The 19,355-nt window shown below is 48.8% G+C and overlaps 1 protein-coding gene across 2 annotated transcripts in view; it reads left to right on the top strand.

The window, feature by feature from the left end:
* Positions 1-19,355, top strand: part of Ptk2b (protein tyrosine kinase 2 beta) — a 136,137-nt gene that overhangs the window by 107,514 nt on the left and 9,268 nt on the right. The window contains exons 6-24 of one of the 2 annotated variants that reach the window (XM_021181314.3): positions 3,320-3,382; positions 3,569-3,623; positions 4,039-4,179; positions 4,463-4,537; positions 5,079-5,180; positions 6,112-6,229; positions 6,641-6,680; positions 7,061-7,107; positions 7,874-7,924; positions 8,351-8,448; positions 9,179-9,263; positions 9,580-9,680; positions 9,936-10,051; positions 11,114-11,214; positions 11,376-11,465; positions 12,280-12,484; positions 14,919-15,027; positions 16,385-16,450; positions 18,544-18,669. In XM_021181314.3, coding sequence (XP_021036973.1) covers positions 3,320-3,382; positions 3,569-3,623; positions 4,039-4,179; positions 4,463-4,537; positions 5,079-5,180; positions 6,112-6,229; positions 6,641-6,680; positions 7,061-7,107; positions 7,874-7,924; positions 8,351-8,448; positions 9,179-9,263; positions 9,580-9,680; positions 9,936-10,051; positions 11,114-11,214; positions 11,376-11,465; positions 12,280-12,484; positions 14,919-15,027; positions 16,385-16,450; positions 18,544-18,669 — 1,789 coding nt within the window. The remainder of the gene's footprint in view (positions 1-3,319; positions 3,383-3,568; positions 3,624-4,038; positions 4,180-4,462; positions 4,538-5,078; positions 5,181-6,111; positions 6,230-6,640; positions 6,681-7,060; positions 7,108-7,873; positions 7,925-8,350; positions 8,449-9,178; positions 9,264-9,579; positions 9,681-9,935; positions 10,052-11,113; positions 11,215-11,375; positions 11,466-12,279; positions 12,485-14,918; positions 15,028-16,384; positions 16,451-18,543; positions 18,670-19,355) is intronic. The other variant, XM_029468875.2, reaches the window with a different exon arrangement.

Raw genomic sequence — 19,355 nt, 5'->3', positions numbered from 1 at the left:
AACTCTGGGTCTTCTTACTCCATGTCTAAAGTCAGAGGACTGAGACGGGCTCCATCCCAGGGGTTCTCAACCTCCCTGAGGCCGCAACCCTTTAATACAGTTCCTTATGTTGTGGTGACCCCCAACCATAACATTATTTTGTTGCTACTTCATAACTATAATTTTGCTACAGCCATGAACTATCATGTGAATATGCAGGGGATCTGATCTACAACCCCCAAGGGGGTCACGACCCACAGGTTGAGAACTGCTGCTCTATTCTTTTTCTGCTGACTGCACCGTGCTTCTCTCTCTTGGGGATGCTTCCACTCCCTGTATGTAGCTCTTCTTGGCAGGGTCTTATGGCTCCAGCACCTCCTTCACATTGGGATCTCCAGAGCAATCCAGGCATAGCTTCATTCAGTAGCTTCATGTAGGGACTCCCCTGCCACACACCTGCCCTCAGGGGCTCTCCTCAACCATAGAGGAAGACTCCATGGTCCCTTTACTCATGTATCCTTTCTGACTTGAAATCTAGGATCGTGTGGACGACACTGCCATGTTTGACTGCCCATGTGGGTAGAGCCTGGCCTGTTGAATCACATTTGCAAAAAAAAAATTTCCTCTGTTATTGATTTATTACCAACCATGGGACAGAATCAATATTAGGCTGTCTTGGACTCTCCTCCACCAAAAAAACGAATCCAACACTTTTTAATTTAGCATCAGGCAGATTCTAAGGATAAGAGAAGTCAGCAGCCTCATATTTTGTTGTTGTTGTTGTTGTTAAAATATCACAAGAATGACATAGAGCCATGTGTCCAACAGTGATCTGTTGCGCCCACCTCGTCCGGCAAGGAAAATGCAACACGGTTGGATTCTTCTCAACAGCTTTATTGCAGGAATGCCTCGATGCTACGGGGAGCCCTGGGCACCCAGGGAGGACTCCTTATATACACCCCAGCACAGGGAAAAGCTTTGTGTCCTCCTGGGATTGGTCAGTCTGCCGGCACCTTAATTTGCATGCACCCTCTCAGGAGGAGTTGGCGCCAGATTCGGGCTAGCGTCTGCACAGTGGTGTTGTTTAAGGCGACGGTGTATCGGACGGAGCTGCCTACGGTGATCTTCTCTGAAACCTCTTGAATGGCTCTTCCATAGTCCACATTGCTCTGAGCACTATTTTCTTCCAAGCCTGTGCTAGGATGGCCCATTAAGCCTTACTTAAAGGAATCAACTGCTTTCCTAGCTAAAAGTTCCAAAGTCTTCCACATTCCTCCCCCCAAAACCAGCCTGGTCAGGTGTGTCATAACAGTACTCCACTCTGGGTACCAACTTTTTTTTTTTCCTATTGCTGTGATAAAATGCCATGATCGAGACAATCTATAAAAGAAATCATTTAATTTGGGTCACAACTTCAAAGGGTTTACAGTTAAGTTAATGGTGGCAGAAGGAAGGAGCAGCTGATCACATTCTGATCCACTGGGAATGTTGAGTCTTCTGAAACCTCAAAGCCATCCCCCGACAAAGCCACACCTCCCAATCCTTCCCAAACAGGTCCACCAAACGGGGGACCATTCTCATTCAAACCACCACACTTGGTAACTCACAAAGGACTAAATTCCCCTTTTTTAGTTCTGTTCCAATATTTGTGCTGTTAAAACAAGGCCGTGTGAGGGAAGCCAGTGTGTGCAGTTACCCAGGACATGTGTCATAGCTCACTCAGTCCTGGAGGGAATATGGACAACCACACTGACTAGAACAGTCCTGGGAAGGCTTGCTCTGAGGTTTTCTAGAAATGTCATAAGAAGCAGATAGCACTGGCTTGGGGAACTTCTAAAGCTGCCATGACTGATCTTGGAGAACTTAACCACAGGGTGCTTTGGGTGGGTGATGAAGCACCCTAGACGGGCCCCTTAGAGCTCCTAGTTGAACTTGCTCCTGGAGCAATCATTCATCCTGTGATTTCACGTCTGCAGACCTGCCCGACAGAGGCTCATTCTTCTTTCCTGGCATCGCTATTTTCAAAACCCAGCAGAGAGAAGTGGCAGAAGGAAAGAGCCATGGTTCTGCATTTTCCAAGTTCTCTCCTATTTAGGGACGTTTGGGGATGGGTAACTCCTTGTCAAGATGGGGCTTTCCTGGGTACACACTGTAGTGTACACCTCTAGATGCTGCTGTCAGCATGTGGAGCAACCAAAAGCACCTCCAGATGTAGTAAGGGTTTCAGGCTACAGGGGGATAGTGCCAAGTTGCCCCCATTTGAGGACACTTAGACCCATGCAAGGCACACTTGAAATGTGTTTAGGAAATAAAACACACAGCGTGACTGTAGATGTTCTTTTAGTTCAGTTTAGTTTTGAGACAGGGACCTTGTAACCCATGTTCACTCTATAGTTCAGGCTACCCTTAGACTTTGACATTCCTGCTGCAGGCTGAGAGTCCAGGTATAACCATATTCTTGGTTTCATCTCCTGGCTTCCATTCATTTGATATGGTTTAAGACTTTCTATCCTTTTCTCTTTGCTTGGAAGTAGATAGAATAGAGGTATATTCCAATATCGTTAACTAGAATTTAATAATATTCCTCAAGTAGTCATGAACTGTCCCTACCACACCATCCTCAGTCGAATGTGTCCCTTTTTGATTGAATAAGAACAAAAAAAAAAACTTTAATTTTTTTTTGCCTTACTTCATTCTACCCAGTGGTGTTTTAAACACATTCAATATGGAGGCTCCTGTCATGTTGTGTTCTCATTCTCATTCTTACTTTGTGTCACTTCTTTTCCTGTGTCAAACAGTGGAAACAAATGCAGATGATGGCCTGGTGTGTGTGTGTGTGCATGAGAGAGAGAGAGAGAGAGAGAGAGAGAGAGAGAGAGAGAGAGAGAGAGAGAGAGAGAGAGAGAGAGACGGAGAGACAGAGAGACAGAGACAGAGAGAGGGGGGAACATGTATCATAGTGTGTGAGGAGGTCGAAGTTCCTCAGGCTTGGTGGCAAGCACCATTATAATCTGAGCCTAAGGACTGTTTGTTTTTGCTGATGCCTACAGAGCTGCTGTTTTCTCTCTCAGCTACACATCTGAGAAATCCAAGGACTAGAGCCCTTAAAGCACAGGGAGTCTCCAGGGAACTCATCTCACTGGCTTCCCCTTTCCTCATGGTTTCATAAATATCTGGTTTCATTGCTCTTTGAGTCTTGTTCCCCCCACCCATCCTCGGTGCTCCCTGGTAGACACAGATGCTCATAGGCCAGCACATGGATGTTGGGTGCCGCACTCGTAGGCTTCAGCCTTCAGCTCTCCGCCCTCTTCTCCATGCCATCTCTCCCTCTCTCCCCCAGGAGATTCTTCAAGGACATGCCCCACAATGCACTGGACAAAAAGTCCAACTTTGAACTCCTGGAGTAAGTTTTGTGTCAGACATGCATTTCCCCTACTCCTCCCCCAGTGTCCCGCTGTCTGGTTCACCTGCCCATCTCCCCAGGAGCCCTAGGGCTCAGTTCCCTGGTCTCCAGGCCCTCTCACCTCCTTTTGGTTGGTCAGAAGTTCAGCAAGTGTATCAAATGTGGCTTCTGTTTTCCTTCTTTCAGAAAAGAAGTCGGTCTGGACCTGTTTTTCCCAAAGCAGATGCAGGAAAATTTAAAGGTGAGGGAAGCAGAGATCAAGGAGCCCAGGGAGCCCTGTTCGATGTGGGTTAGGGACAAGAGCTAGAGAGTCCAGAGAAGAGGATCTATTGCCTTAGGCTACCTCACATAAGACAGCAGATGCACGTGATAGGCCCTCCAGGCCTGGGAATCAGGATGAGGTGCACCTGGCTCACAACTGCCTTCAAGGCCTGATTCCTTTCATGACCTGCGTGGTGGGATTCCATGCCATCCACCTTCCTTCAAAAGGGTTAGTGTGTGCTTCTGTGGAGATGGTCCTGAGCTTCAGGGACTATCTTCAGCTTAGTATCTGTCGTGGTGGAGACCCTGGGAGCCAAGTTGTAGCGATAGGCAGCCTTTCTATAAGATCTAAACAGGAAGTTGAGTTGACCCTGTACTCCCCATCCTCTGCTCAGCCCAAGCAGTTCCGGAAGATGATCCAGCAGACCTTCCAGCAGTATGCATCACTCCGGGAGGAAGAGTGTGTCATGAAATTCTTCAATACCCTAGCAGGCTTTGCCAACATTGATCAGGAGACCTACCGCTGCGAACTCATTGTAATGGCCTGTTCCTCTTACCCTCACCCTGCATGACCTCCAGGCCTCTGGGATGGAACCCGGGGGGGGGGGGGGGGGGAGGGGGGGGAGAATGCTGGGTGTGGGGGAGGGGAAAGAGGAATGTGATCAGGGAGAGAAAAGAGATGGGAAGAGGTGAGCTGTATGGTGGAGTTTAGAATGGAAGAAGGGCTAGAGAGATGGTGGTGTTTGTCTACTTTAATGAGATATTTTTTTTAGGAGCTAGGCAGTGTGGTAAACAGTGCCCTTTCTCCTTTTATTCCAGCAAGGATGGAACATTACTGTGGACCTGGTCATCGGCCCTAAAGGCATCCGTCAGCTGACAAGTCAAGATACAAAGGTAGAGAGAGCCCAAGAGTGAGCCTCAGTCCAGCTCCGGCTCAGGTCTCTTTCCTCCTCCCTGCCTCTTCTTCTATCCTCCCATCATCTCCTCTCTGCCCCATTGCCCAGGGCAGAGACTTTATAAGGGTCTGACCTGGGTGTAGATTTGTTGAGAGGATCCGGGGATAGCAGCGAGGGTCAGATGGTTCCTTACTTACTGTGATGCTGGTGCACAAAGTGGAGTGGGGAGCAAGAGGATGCCATAGCTATTCTTGTGGTGCATAAGGAAGAGTCCCCCCTTCGATGGTAAAACAAGTTAGTGACTTCCTGGGAACCTGGGTCCAGCTCTGGCTCTAACCCCCAACCTGACATACAATCTTGGCAAGAGCACCTTTCTTCCCTTTTTCTTCTGCAACCTGAGCATCTTCGGTTTCTGAAATGGACTTGCCAGCAATATTCTCTCCATCCTCAAGAGAGATTCCGCACCCCTCATCTTGACCAGTTTCCTTAGTCAGATCCTGGGGATAAATGGTCTTCAGTCTTCCCTGTTTCCTTCACAGCCCACCTGCCTGGCCGAGTTCAAGCAGATCAGATCCATCAGGTGCCTCCCATTGGAAGAGACCCAGGCAGTCCTGCAGCTGGGCATCGAGGGTGCCCCCCAGGTGAGCATTTCTGGGGTACCTGGGAGCTCTGTGGATGAGATTTATTCAAGCCAAGCTGTCCAAGTCTGGGAGGGACTAGGGGTTCTCTGTTAGCAGATCTTGTTAAGCAACATGTACCCAGAATTGGCAAGAGAGAGGAGGCTAACACCAAACTCAATAATCAGAGTTCAGTCCCCACTGTCACCCTGACACCCAGTCCATGTACTGGAAGGAAAGAAATGACCTGTAGAGAATTTTTCTCTGGTCTCCACATTTATACAGTGGCGACTTTGTGGCCTCTCTCCTGCAACCAACAATAAACAAATAAGTATAAACCAAATTAAAACTCCACCCATTATCCAAACAAGGTATGGACACTATGCTAATGGTAAGATTTAAGGAAATTTGGAGGAAAATTACTTCTTTAATATTAAGAAAGAAGTAGAAAAAGTTTTAGGGTTGGTAGAAGTGACTGAAAATAAGGTACATGTATAGCAGAAGTCTAACACTTAGTGAATAAGCAATGGTTTAGAAATCATGATCTAAGGGACACGGGGCTCTTTTGTAATTAGAAGTAGAAGTAGACCACCAAACATTGGTTTCTCTTCTCTTAGCAGCATGCACTTAGCCCCCAATTCTGTCCACCTCCCAATTCTCAGTTTCAGCCTGTACACAATGAGTGCCCACCAAATACAAAGCATCTTGCTATTTGCTCAAAGATCAGAATGAGAGCCAGACCTGGCCTTGCAACAAAGATCACTAGGTAGCCAGCAGGAGGGACGGACAGTGCGCCCTCTGGTGGCTGTCTCTAATGACACATGCAATACTCAGGAAAGGCGTGGGTGGAGTCCCACAGAGGTGGGGCCGGGTCCTGCAGCCCTTTCTTCCTCCCTGGGGAAGGTACTCTAGCCCAGCTCTGCTTTCTCACCATTGGCTGGCCCCTTCTTTACAGTCCTTGTCTATCAAAACGTCGTCCCTGGCAGAGGCTGAGAACATGGCTGATCTCATAGATGGCTACTGCAGGCTTCAAGGAGAACATAAGGGCTCTCTCATCATGCATGCCAAGAAAGGTGGGTTTCTCGTGGGATGTAGACTAGCCCAGAGGTGGAAGGCAGAGGGAAGATCAGGCATTGGCCCTTACGTGGAAGCAAAGATTTTAGGAGTGCGAGGAGGTGCTAAGTCTATTCTAGGTGGTCAGCTACTGGAAGTAACTTCTCAAGGGGCTGTGTTTGCAGCCTCTGGCATAGCAGAGCCTTTGATAACATATAACTGTTCTGTTCTCTGTGATCCTGATTAGGGACCAGTCAGGAAATGGGTAAGACTGGAGCATGTGATGTTGGCAGGAGGAAGTTTTCAAAGAGGGTTCTAGTTCCAGCTTCCACCATGGTGCTGACAGGGGGCCTTAGATGCAGTGTTCCACCTGCCATCCATTCACCCATATGTCCCTGTCCCCAACCCTACCTTCCTCTACTTTCCCTTAGATGGTGAGAAGAGGAACAGCCTGCCTCAGATCCCCACACTGTGAGTACAAGAGAGATACCTCTAGGGCACAGGGCTGGAAGACTGCAGGGAACACCACCACCTCCCTTGGTTCTGAGAGAATGCTTGAGTCTCTTCATTTCATTAGGGTGTGTGTTTCCTCCCAGTTCACACCCATGGGAACATTCCCTGTTCCACCTGGTGCTATCTTGAGAAGAAGGCTTCTGTCTTTCCTTCAGCTCTTGCCCCTTGGAGTCCTGGGCTACACTCCCAGCTCACTGATAGCCAGGTTGGCTGTTTTTAAAGATCCCGCCCATCATGGGTGTGTGGATAGAGGCAGAGTGGGGCTACTTGACGGGGGGGGGGGGATGTTTCAGGGCTCTGGGGTCAGCTAGCTCCTGACCTCTTACCTTGTCCTACAGAAACCTGGAGGCTCGGCGGTCGCACCTCTCAGAAAGCTGCAGCATAGGTAAGCACGCTCACTGAATCCTCAGCCTCTGCTCCTCCCTCATGCTTGCCCGAGGCCTGTGTTTCCTCTGCCGATATTACTGAGCCTTCTAAGTCACAGGGGTAACTACCTTCTCTATCACTTCTCAATGATGGCTCAAATAAAAAAAAAATATATACCATTTGTTGTGATAACAAGTGTGAATAATTTGTACCATGGTACTGTTTTGATATTGGTCAGCTGTATCGGCACACACAATACTGTGTGACCCAAACCAGCCATTTATTTCTCCGAGTTCTGGAGGCTGGCAAGCCCCATCTCTGCAGATTCTGGCTGGAGAAGGCTTTAGGTTGGTCTTGCCGTGAGGCCACATGGTAGATACAGCAAGCTCTAGTTTCTTCTTTTAAGAGCTAATTTTAATAAGAGTCCTCTCTCCTCATGATGTCATCTGACTCTTATCACTTCCTAAAGGACACCAGACGTCACACTGTAGGGTAGGACTGGGACGTGTGAATTTGGGAGAGATGAAGACATCAAGTTAATAGTAGAGTAAAATGAGTGATGTGTCATTTGAAACTAACAACACTGAGAGAATAAGTTCGGGTCAAGCTAAGTGTCCCTGACTGTGTGGCTTCCTTGAATCCTGGTGTAGGAGTCTGGAGTCTCCTGCATGAGCCCACCCCCCACTCGATGCCCTGGCTTCCTAGGCAGGAGCCATGCTTTAATTCCTGGCTGTGCCCAGTGAAGACACATAGCCCATGGGCTGGGCCCCTTTCTGTCATTACAGAGTCAGACATCTATGCGGAGATTCCCGATGAGACCCTGAGAAGACCAGGAGGTAGGTACTTTAAGAGGTTGGTCATCCCTCCACCACTGTGGCCAGAGTCAGGGCCCTGGGAAGTGACACCATGAGTATTCATGGGACACCACAGGAGAACCTTCTGTCCTTCCTTCATCCTCATTTTCATGTGCTCAGAGAAAAGCTGAGAAACCCTTGGTTTGGGAGCTGAGATTCTCTTACAGATTGGCCTTGTGTGGGTCTGTGTAGCTTCAGTGAGGACCTTAAGAATGTGGACCTAGGACCAAGGGATCAGGGACCAGGGAATAGGGGACAGGACAATAGATCTTTCTAAAGCTGAGACAATGGAACCATCTAGATGCCATGTCCAGCTATGTCCTTGGATCTTTGCTGTTGAACCCTGTTGAGGCCAGCTGCACTCTGGACCCTGAGACCCCCCACCCCCTGTCTTCTCTTTCTATGCAGGTCCACAGTACGGTGTTGCCCGTGAAGATGTAGTTCTTAACCGCATTCTGGGTGAAGGCTTCTTTGGGGAGGTCTATGAAGGTGTCTACACGAACCATGTGAGTCTCAGACTCTTATCTGATGTCCCTCTCTTCTGCCTGAGAAGTGAGAGAGGAGTGGGTTTGGAGGTAGCAGCTGGCTGACACACAGTGGGTCCTCATTCACATGGCATGGGACTATTTCTGGAGCACCGAAGAAGTGAAGGGGACGAGAGTCAATCCTGAGATTGGGGAGCAGTGTACTGGAAGGTGGGGGAAAAACACTGCGGTCTCAGGCTTGTGGGAGAATGTAGAGGAGGGAGAATGGTAAGATGAGGTTAGACCAGGGCTGAAGCAGGAATCAGTGTTCAGGTCGCTGAAGCTGAGGTGAGCCTTGCCTATGTGGTTAGGCTGCCAGCAGGCTGGAGAAGGCAGACCCCATGGAGAGCAGAATGGTTGGAAGCCAACAGTAACGACAGAGAAGGAGGCCCTGTGTGTTCTGCCACACACCTGCTTGCCTTTGGGCAGATCACGTGACTCTGTGTCCTCATCTGGACAGAGGGATTAAGCATTCTGGTCTCTGAAGTTCTTTCTAGTTCTAACACCGAATGATCTGGAAGGAAGGAAACAAGGAAGAAAGCATGAAAAGAGGGAGAAAAAATAGGGAGTGGGGGGGCGGAGTGGGGCCAGTCAGGAGCCACACTGTTTGCCTAGGCTGGTAGTCAAGTCTGAGATGGTTGTGCTGAGGCTGAAGAGAAGACACCTTCTTCTGAAAAGCATTGGGGCCCCTGAACACACACTTCTATTGCAGAAAGGGGAAAAAGTTAATGTGGCCGTCAAGACCTGTAAGAAAGACTGTACCCAGGACAACAAGGAGAAGTTCATGAGTGAGGCAGGTAGGCATCCCCTGGGGAGAGGCCCCTGAGATGCTCCAGCCCCCGGAACGGGAGCTGGGAGGCCGGGAAGGAAGTCTGAGCAGCAACGGGACTCCACCCCCCACTCTTAATTGTAAAAGGTCTCTTGTCCCATGTTCCACAGTTGGGGCAGGAAACTGCATTTCTCTTTATGTGTCTAGGAGGGGAGGCTGTGTTGGTGGTGGAACACTTGCCTGGCATGCATAAGGTCCTGTTTGATCCTCAGCACTGGGGAGAGAAAAGCCAAGTGATTTCTGTATGACCTTTAACCTGCTTCATCTCCCTCGCCCTCCTTCAGTGATCATGAAGAATCTTGACCACCCCCATATCGTGAAGCTGATTGGCATCATTGAAGAGGAACCCACCTGGATTATCATGGAACTGTATCCTTATGGGGAGGTGAGCTCGGGGGCCTTGATAAGGGACTCCATGTGACAACCGGGCTGCGGTGGAGCAAGGCATGGGAGGCATTTACAGCAAAGGGTCTTTCCTGCCTTCTGTATTTAACTGTTAGGTGGAGGAATTGCCAAAACCTATTACCATCTTTGAATTTGCCCCTCAAGGGAATTGAAGGGTCAGTGGCTATCAGTAGCCTGGTGCCTTGGTGCCATGCTGGGACAGAAGGTCATTCTGATGTCCTATCTCTTCCTGCAGCTGGGACACTACCTGGAACGAAATAAAAACTCCCTGAAGGTACCCACTCTGGTCCTGTACACCCTACAGATATGCAAAGCCATGGCCTATCTGGAGAGCATCAACTGTGTGCACAGGTAGGAGGGGTGTGAGACTTTAACCTGGTTCCTGAGAGGGAGACAGTGCATAGAATTTAAGAGTGATATGGTCCTAAGCCAGGACCCCAGCCTGGTCTGTGATTGGCAACTGAGAGTGCTGGGCACTCCAGACTCACATAGTCTCCATGAAGCATTTCCTCACTGGGGAACTTGAAAGGTCCAAGGATACTGAGAGGAAGTCCAAAGTCTGAGGTCTCACTGTAGCTCTGTGCCATCTGCTGCATCCTGGCAAGTGCTGGGGGGAGGGGCTGCCCTCTGTCTCAGAGCTCTAGCTCCTCCACTTTGCCCTCTGCATGACACACAGCCTAGGAAGAAGGAAGTGGGCTAGAGAAGTGTCTGGAGCTTCCTAGGGTCTTTTGGTCTCCACCCTAGTTCTCCGATGTCCCTGAACCACCTTCTACTTTAACTATAGCTACACGGGTGGCTCTTCCCTGCTCTCCACTGGCTTTGTTCTCATTCCCTTGAGATCATGAGCCCCGAGGAGACCACAGTGGGATGCTCATCCCATCACAGACATGGCCTGTGTGACTTTGAGCCTGATTCTGTGCAGAGCCATAGAGGAGTTACAAACAAGTATTGCCCGCATCCTCCACTTCATCCATCAACTTCCTTGGAATACCTTCTCAATCCAGCCTGTTTCCTAGAACAAAGTCACGACCAACAGAAACAAGAATCCTTTTCACATTCTAGTATGAGGGTCAAATGGGGGTTGCACATGGCCTGGGGCTAGGGAGATGTGCTCACAGGTTTCCTTTATGTATCTGAAGCTGTGTGTTTTAAGAATCATCCTTTTAGTAGCAGAAACTGCAGGAAGTGGCATGGCCTGTGAGAAGCAGGAGGGCCCTTTGGGGTTGGTGTGTCACTCAGAATGCAGCTGGTCCAGGTCAGCGGATACTCCTCAAGGAGAGCTAGATACCCTGGTGGCACTCTCTTCCTGTCAGAAACCTGTTGGAATGTTCCTTCAGGCCGATGCCTGGCTCTCTCAGCGTGTGCCAGGGTCCCGAGGCAGTGCCTCATATTAGCCCTCGATTCTTCTTTCAGGGATATTGCTGTCCGGAACATCCTGGTGGCCTCTCCTGAGTGTGTGAAGCTGGGGGACTTTGGGCTCTCCCGGTACATTGAGGACGAGGACTATTACAAAGGTGAGGGCTTCCCAGTGGCCAGTACGGTTTATAGAACTCAGAATTCCAGAGCAAGGAAGTTGGGTTCAGGCAGCCTCGGCCAGTGGTCTCTGAAGAGTAGGAATACAATTCTAGATCTTACATCCCTAAATAATCCCTTAAACCTCTTTGTCCACTCAAAGCCTCTGTGACCCGTCTCCCCATCAAATGGATGTCCCCCGAGTCCATCAACTTCCGCCGCTTCACAACCGCCAGTGATGTCTGGATGTTTGGTGAGTGGCGATTCGAATCGGGTGGGCCTGGGAAAGTGCCCTCATGTCTGTGGCCTGAGCAGGAGGGCAGAACAGAGAACAAGGGTCTTACATGTGCCCCTCAGGTCCCAGTGGCACTGAGAAGTCCCAAAGGTTCAGAGAGTCAGAGCAGACATGGCATGGGTGAGGGCCTGGTTAGGATAAACTGGGCTCACTCCCTTGTAAAGACTCTTGTCAAAAGCTTGTACTACATCAGCCATCCCCAGGGACTGTGTGGGAAAGGCTTCATGGAGTCCTTAAAGAGAGCTGGCCAGCTTCTTTTAATGAGGAAGCTCAAGAAGAGAGAGAACCCAGCTGATGTGATGGATATTACCACTTTGCACATGACCCACCCACTGGGCCTGCAGCTATGTCTAGGAAACAACATCACTGCTCCTCCTGAGCATTCTCCACTTGAGGAAATGAAGGCTCAGAGGAGCCAGGGCCTTGGCCAAGGACACAGGCAACAAGTGTCAGTACTAGTATTAGAACTCCTTAACCCATGAAGAAGAGGCTTTGTGTCCTACCTGCCCATGAGGAAGTTCTGATGATACAGATAATAGCCTCCTCTGGATCCCCAGCATCTTAGTAGCTCTACAGGGAGGGTTCTAAGGAGCAGACTGTGGTTCATGTACTATAGGTATAAGCTATAGCTGTCTTGGCCTGGACCATTGTGATGGGCAGGACCTCAGGGGAGATTGTGCCGCCTCTAGTTGGAACCCAACACCAGTGGCCACAGTTATTGCTAGGGAGAACAAGTTGGTCCCTCCCCTGAGTCTTCCCTCTCTGCTCTCAGCTGTATGCATGTGGGAGATCCTGAGCTTTGGGAAGCAGCCTTTCTTCTGGCTCGAAAATAAGGATGTCATCGGAGTGCTGGAGAAAGGGGACAGGCTGCCCAAGCCTGAACTCTGTCCGCCTGTCCTTTACACACTCATGACTCGCTGCTGGGACTACGACCCCAGTGACCGGCCCCGCTTCACGGAGCTTGTGTGCAGTCTCAGGTGAGCATAAGGTGGGGAACTCTAAGTAGAGGATGATGCTGCAGATGCTGGGGGGTCTCCAGCCCTGTGCAGTGGGTATCTTTGTTCACCTTTGTCAGGAGGGTTCGGGTTAAAGTTGGTGACTTGATGCCTAATAGTGACAGGTAAAATGGCACTTGTACCAGCACTTCCTTCTGATCAGCAAGAGGAAGGTGCCCTCCCTTCCACTAGAAGCACACTGGGTGGCAAACAGTGTTGGAAGACAGAACGTTGAGACCAGGTTCACTGTTCCATGCAAGCTCAGAGGTGAGGGCAGGCAGCCTGGGGAAGCCTTGTTTGATCTGATGCCTCATGGAGCAACTACTTATGCCTGGGACCTTCTCTACTTTCCTGCTCCACTTGACAGTCCTTCTCAGTTATGGAAGAATGGGGGCGACTGTGCCCCACGGGTTACCTGTCTGTTCAGTCTGTTTGGGGACCAGTAGCCTACGGCTTAGATCCTTCGCAATGCCCAGCTGCTGGTTCTCCAGTGCCAGGAGGGCACTGGCAGGACTGTTGTCTATCTTAAGGATTCAGGGTCCCCATCTGCCTGCCTACCACTCATGAGTCATCAACTTCTTTTGGTTTCCTTTAGAGTAGGGATCCACAAACTTCTGTTAAGGGTCCAGGTAGTAAATACTTGGAGCTTTGTGGTCTATGTAAGTCTCTCTTGCAAACACTTAGCTCTACCCTTGCAGCCAGAGGTGCTGATAAAGGAAAAAGCTGGCTGTGTTTGATAAAGTTCCATATGCGTATGCCAAAACCTGGCATTATTTTTATGTCATAATTTTTTTTTTTAAAAAATCAATCATGAAAAAACATGATGACCATTCTTAATGTGAAACTATGGGGAAAAAAATAGGTTGGGAAGGTGGGCTTAGCCTGTGGCTGCCATTTGCTGACCTCTGTCTTAGGGAAACTTAGATAATGTATTAATATAGAGAGCTTAGATAACGTAGCAAACTGTGTGTGTGTGTGTGTGTGTGTGTGTGTGTGTGTGTGTGTGTGTGTGTGTATGGGTGGATGAATACACTGTGGAACAAGACCAGGGCCTGGGGAATGTTAGGCAAACATATTACCACTGAGCTACACTCCTGGCTCTATTATTCGAGGGTAAGAAAATAGGCTCTAGGGAAGACATGGAATCACATGCTTATAATCTCAGCATGTGAAAGGTACAGACAACAGGATCATGAGTTCAAGACCATCCTCAGCACAAATTTTTTAAAAAGGCTAATGGGGGGCCCAAGGGAGAAGCTAAGAAAGCCCAGGTAAAGATGACCCTGCATTTGTTTTTTGGCTTAGAGTCTCGAACACATTCAGAAAAACTGTAGTTTTGCAATGCCTATCTGCTCCTGGCTTCCCTCCGTGACTATTCTGACAAATTCTGCACCATCTGCTGGTCCTTCATCTGGAAGCCAGAAAGTTCTAGGATAAAATGTAATCGAAAGCTACAACCAGAGAGGATACAAGCTCTGGGGTGAGAATGGAAGGGTCTTGAGAACCCCAGGGAGCCTTGGTAGTTGCCTATCTCTGGGCTAACACCCACCCCTATCCCCTAAAGAGACTCAGGGCCCAGAGAACTCTGACGCCTCCTTCAGGCACAGCCTGGCAGTCCTTCTACCATGCTTAAGAAAGAATCCAACAAACCCTCTCCATCCTTGTGTCACACTTTGAGAACTTAAACAAAATACTAGCGAACTTTCAGAATCCTTTTGATTGACAAAACATAGTAGGCTATGGACACAATGTGTGTGTGTGTGTGTGTATACACAAACATATATGTACATGAATATATATGTGTGTGTGTATATATATATATATATATATATATATATATATATATATATATTTGAAGGGACAGTACCATTTGATAGTGCATAATGTTTAGTATTCCTTTGAACAAATGGACTTAAAGACTCTGCAGTAATTACAAGGGCCTCTGGACTGAGAAGTACTGCACTGAGAGAGAAAGTCAAGACCTCATTATGAGAGTAGACAGTAGCCCCAGAGAAAGCTATGGAGTGAGAAGGGGAGTATCTAATGTCATGGTGAATCTGGGCCCCAGTCATGAACTTGGATGGGACACTGGAGACGTAAACAGGGCTTTGTTGCCAGGTGCAGAAAGCCTGGGGGTGATGGGGGCAGAGCTGCCAGCCAGCTCCTGCCACCCATGGGACTGGCTTTATAAGGGCTTCTACCAATTGAATCCATCCGTGTGGCCCTCTCAAACCTTGATGTCCTTACCTTCAAGATCTATATCCTAATCTGTCTCAGAGGCACCTCCCAAGCCACTCTGTAGGGAAAATGGAGGTAGAAATGGGATCGGTGGTGGCCCTCATTCAGGCCTCCCCTGACTTCAGTCTGTTCCCCTTTGACCTGGTTGCTCTCTCTACCTGACCTGACTCCCCAACAGTGACATTTATCAGATGGAGAAGGACATTGCCATAGAGCAAGAAAGGAATGCTCGCTACCGACCCCCCAAAATATTGGAGCCTACTGCCTTTCAGGAACCCCCACCCAAGGTAAGCTCGGTCCCATGGCCACAGCAAAGTCAGGTTTCTTTGTGGCCCACTGCCTTCTCAGACCACCAAGAGTTGCTTTCTTACAATCCTCTCTCTGTCCTGAACCCAACCCCTAACCACCCATGGGGGTCCCATCGGGGGGGGTCCCATCGGGGGGGTCCCATCAGGAGAAATCTGTGGCCAGCACATAGCCTGTGGGGGGTGGGCAGGGGGAGTTGGAGCAAGAACTGCCCTTCAGCGTTACCCATGAAAACCAATGTGCTTCTTGGGATGGCAGATCAGGTATCCATTATGATAAGAAAGGAGAATGTCCCAAGCCCCTGAGATTCAGGCTCTATGTCCATGACTGCAATGACAGCCTTGGTCTCAGGATCCAGGACCCTGTGGCTCCACCAGAAGGTGGTTGCATTTCTAGGAACCAGGGCTGTATTAGCTAGAGCCGACAAAACAAAATACCACAGGCAGAATGACTTAAACAACAATTTCAGGAAACGGGAAGTCCACAGTCCAGAAAACCTCAAATTTGGCCTCTGGTGACGGTCGGTGGTCACTACTTTTCTCATCATTGTGATAAAACACTGGATGAAAGTAACTTAAAGAGGGAAGAGTTTATTTGAACTGTACATTTGAGAGTATAGTCCATCGGAGCAGGAAGGCATGGCGGCCAGAGGTTACATCACATCTGCAGTCAGGAAGCAGAGAGGTGGATGCCTCTTCTAAGGTAGCTTTGCCTTATTATATGGTCCAGGAATGATGACCCCACATCTGGAGTGAATCTTCTCTCAGTTAATTTAATATAGAAAACCCCTCAAAGACATGCTCAGAGTCTTGTCTCTTTGGTGATTCTAGAACTGTCAATCATCAATCAATATTAACTGTCACAGGGCCCCTTCCTAGTTTTTTAGATGGCCTCTCCTTGCTATATCCTCGTGAGTTAGGGAAAATGAGAAGGACTCTCTCAGTCTCCTGTGCTATCCTCATCAGGGCATTGATCTCATCGTGGGATGACATCACCCAACTCCATTCCTCTCTCAGAGACCACACCTCATAATACCATTACTTTGGTTGTAGCATGCCAGTATATGAACAGGTGTTGGAACTAGGCACAAAAGATGAATCCATAACAATGTCTAGTCTGGTCCAAGGTCTTCGCTTCTAGTCTCTCTTGCATGTTCTCCTCCCATCTCCTCCCATCACTAGCCATGTAACTAGTGCTCAATGAGTGGCTGCAAAATGAATCCAATGATAATTCTGTTCTTATCTCTCCATTGTAAATAAACAGAACTGCCTCTGACTTGATGTATCCCCTTTGCAGAAGGGAGAGTCAGACTGAGATAGCCCTGTGTTCTCTTTCTAGCCCAGCCGGCCCAAGTACAGACCTCCTCCACAGACCAACCTGCTGGCTCCTAAGCTGCAGTTCCAGGTAAATGTGTAGCCAGATGATGGGGAAATTTGACTCCATCCCTCCTCAAGGTCTTTTCTGAAATGTCATGCCTACACCTTTGAGGTGCAGCAGCAAACATCTGCTTAGGGGATGCCCGGATTGGCTCTTTCTTGGTAGACAAGAAAGAATTTCAAGTTATATCAAAAGAACAGAAATTCAGTTCTTCTAGAAGTTCTGCCTGCAGCCCAGTCCACCCGTCTGCAGTGTCTGCTGCTTCCTGCGCCTGCCTGCAGCTGTCTTTCTGTGTCCCTGGCTTCTCTGACCTCCCACACTGAGCAGAGCCTTCTGAGAAGGAATTCCAGGGCTCTAGGGATGGACGAGGGTCCTATGGACTTGAGCGCCACCCAAGGCTCTGTGCAGAGGCTCTGGTTAGGACCTAGGTGGTCAGTGAAGAGGGAGCAGGGGCCCATCTGAGCTGTCTGCATCCATCATTGCCAGCCTTGAACCTCTCCAAGGCTGTAGCCTGTGACTCACAATTCCCTGTGCCACTCTCTTGCATCTGAGTGGGAGCTAGCCCAGCCTCCTGCCTTTCCTTCCCCTCCATCCCCTTGAATGGAGTTGTGGCTTGAAAATAGAATATCTCAAAAGACAAGAACCAACGTTAGCTCTGCTGGTGCTCCAGACAGGAAGAGAGAGCCTCCCAACCATACTTTCCTTGTCAGGGAGATGACCCTGTGTCAAAAATCAAGCCCAGCCAAGAATGGACAGACAAATTCTCTCCACATAAAGAAAATGTCCTGCAGGAGGTGACAATAATGCCTTTAAAAGGAGATATGTAGGCTGCCACAATAGTTTAGTGGGTAAAGGCACTTGCTGCCTGAGTTTGATCCCTAGACCCCACATGGTGGAAGGAGAAGACCAATGTCCAGAATTTGTTCTCTGACCTCCATGATCACTATATGGCATGCACCCATACACACACACACACACACACACACACACACTAAGGTTTTAAAAAACATGTAAAGTAACATTGTTAGACTGGAGAGATTAAAACACCTGCTGTAAAAGTATGCCAGCTGAAGTTTGGAGCCCTCGGACCCACATAAATGCCAGGCGAGCATGGTGGCTGTCTGGAACCGCAGCCTTAGAAGGTGGAGACAAGGAACCCCCAGAGAGAACTGGTGAATGTTGACACACGCTCTGGGATTGACATTGAGACCATGCTCTGGTGAGTAAGGTAGGCTAGTGATAAAGGATGATTCCTGACATCAATCCAGGCCCCATGTGTACTCACACACACATGCACACAACACACACACACACACATGTACAGCACACACACACAAAAATGGAATAAGTTTTAATCAAGATGATTACACCCCAGACACACATATACATATATATATATATATATACACATACACACATGTACACATATACTTACACACACAGACACACACACATATGAGAGAGAGATCTATTTTTCTGTTATGGATTCAACTGACCAATAATGGAAAATATGAAAAAAGAAAAGAACAAAGCCCATATCTGCCATGAAATAGGTACAGATATTTCTTGTCATTATCCCCTAAACAATATATTACACCACTTATATCACCTTCACATAATATTCAGTGTAAATGATCTAGGGATGCTTTATATCACATGATAGCTGTAGATATACAAATATAACACCATTGTATGTAAGGAATTCCATATCTATGGTGCATTCTGGAACCACACACCTCTGGGCCATGAGGGATAACTCTGTGTATATGTCTGCATTCATTATCTGCAAGCTTATCATAACCCATGTCACAACTATGACACATAACCCTTTTCCCAAGGGTCCTGAGGTCCCCTAGTCTTGGGAGATGAGCTGTCTGTGAGCATCTACCCATGTGAAGAGCATTGTGTAGAAGGTGTGTCTGGCAGAGGAGAGGCCACGCTGCTCTGCCACACCTCTTTGGCAGGGAAATGACACATACCATGTTTTATGTGCCACAGTAGAGCAAGTCTGCACCCCCATGGTGTGCTCTCCCCTTTTTGTGTGCTCCTGTTTGTAGCAGCTAATTGTCACCCTCTCGCCTTGTCCCTGTGCCTTGTGCTTCTTTGCTTCTCATGAATAGGTCCCTGAGGGTCTGTGTGCCAGCTCTCCTACGCTTACCAGCCCTATGGAGTATCCATCTCCAGTTAACTCGCTGCACACCCCACCTCTCCACCGGCACAATGTCTTCAAGCGCCACAGCATGCGGGTAAGAGGACTCTGCATGCTGGGTGTCAGCCTCGCCGCGGAGGCTGCTGGAGGGAGGTGGCCTGGGAAGTGCTCCGTGGTTCTGTGTGCCAGTCAGACTCCTGAGAACCTCTGTGGCCCTCTTCCCTTTGCAAACATATCAGCTGGACCGACCCGTTTTTTTGTCCAGACTGGTGCGGTGGCCAAGGATGGCAGATTCTCTTCCTTTCCTGGGTCTCAGGAGTCAGGTACAATAGGCAGTGTAGAGGCTTGTGGACAGAGGGCCTGGGGTTGCTATGGAATAAGGGATGCTGGAGGTGTCTCCCTGTGCTGCCTTTCTGACTGGTGGCTTTGGTTGCTAAATCTATCCCTGGAGGAAAGACTTCCTCATGGTGGCTTTCCCTGCTGCTTTTGTGATTTGGGATTCTGGGTATGAAGAATAGAGACTGGTAAGAAAACAGGCTCATGAGCCAGCTCACTGCAGCCTCTTTGTCTCCAGTGAAGCCCTGGAGGCTTCCTGGGCCAGAATGTCAGGTCTTCTGCACTGAGCACTTGGCTTGTGAGCAGGTGTCCACCCCCCAACATCAAGTTGCTGTAAGCACTTGATATATTTTACTAAGTTATGAAACAGACTGAAATACTCACCATTTCTGCTCTTGCTCTATATGTATATACATTTCAGTCTCAAGATCCGTAATCTAAAGCTTT

This window comes from Mus caroli, unplaced genomic scaffold (assembly GCF_978045245.1).
Source record: "Mus caroli unplaced genomic scaffold, Mus_caroli_1 scaffold_12, whole genome shotgun sequence".
In the NCBI taxonomy this organism is placed as follows: domain Eukaryota; kingdom Metazoa; phylum Chordata; class Mammalia; order Rodentia; family Muridae; genus Mus; species Mus caroli.
The sequence above is the reverse complement of the archived record's forward strand: the minus strand, read 5'-3'. Positions and strand labels throughout refer to the sequence as shown.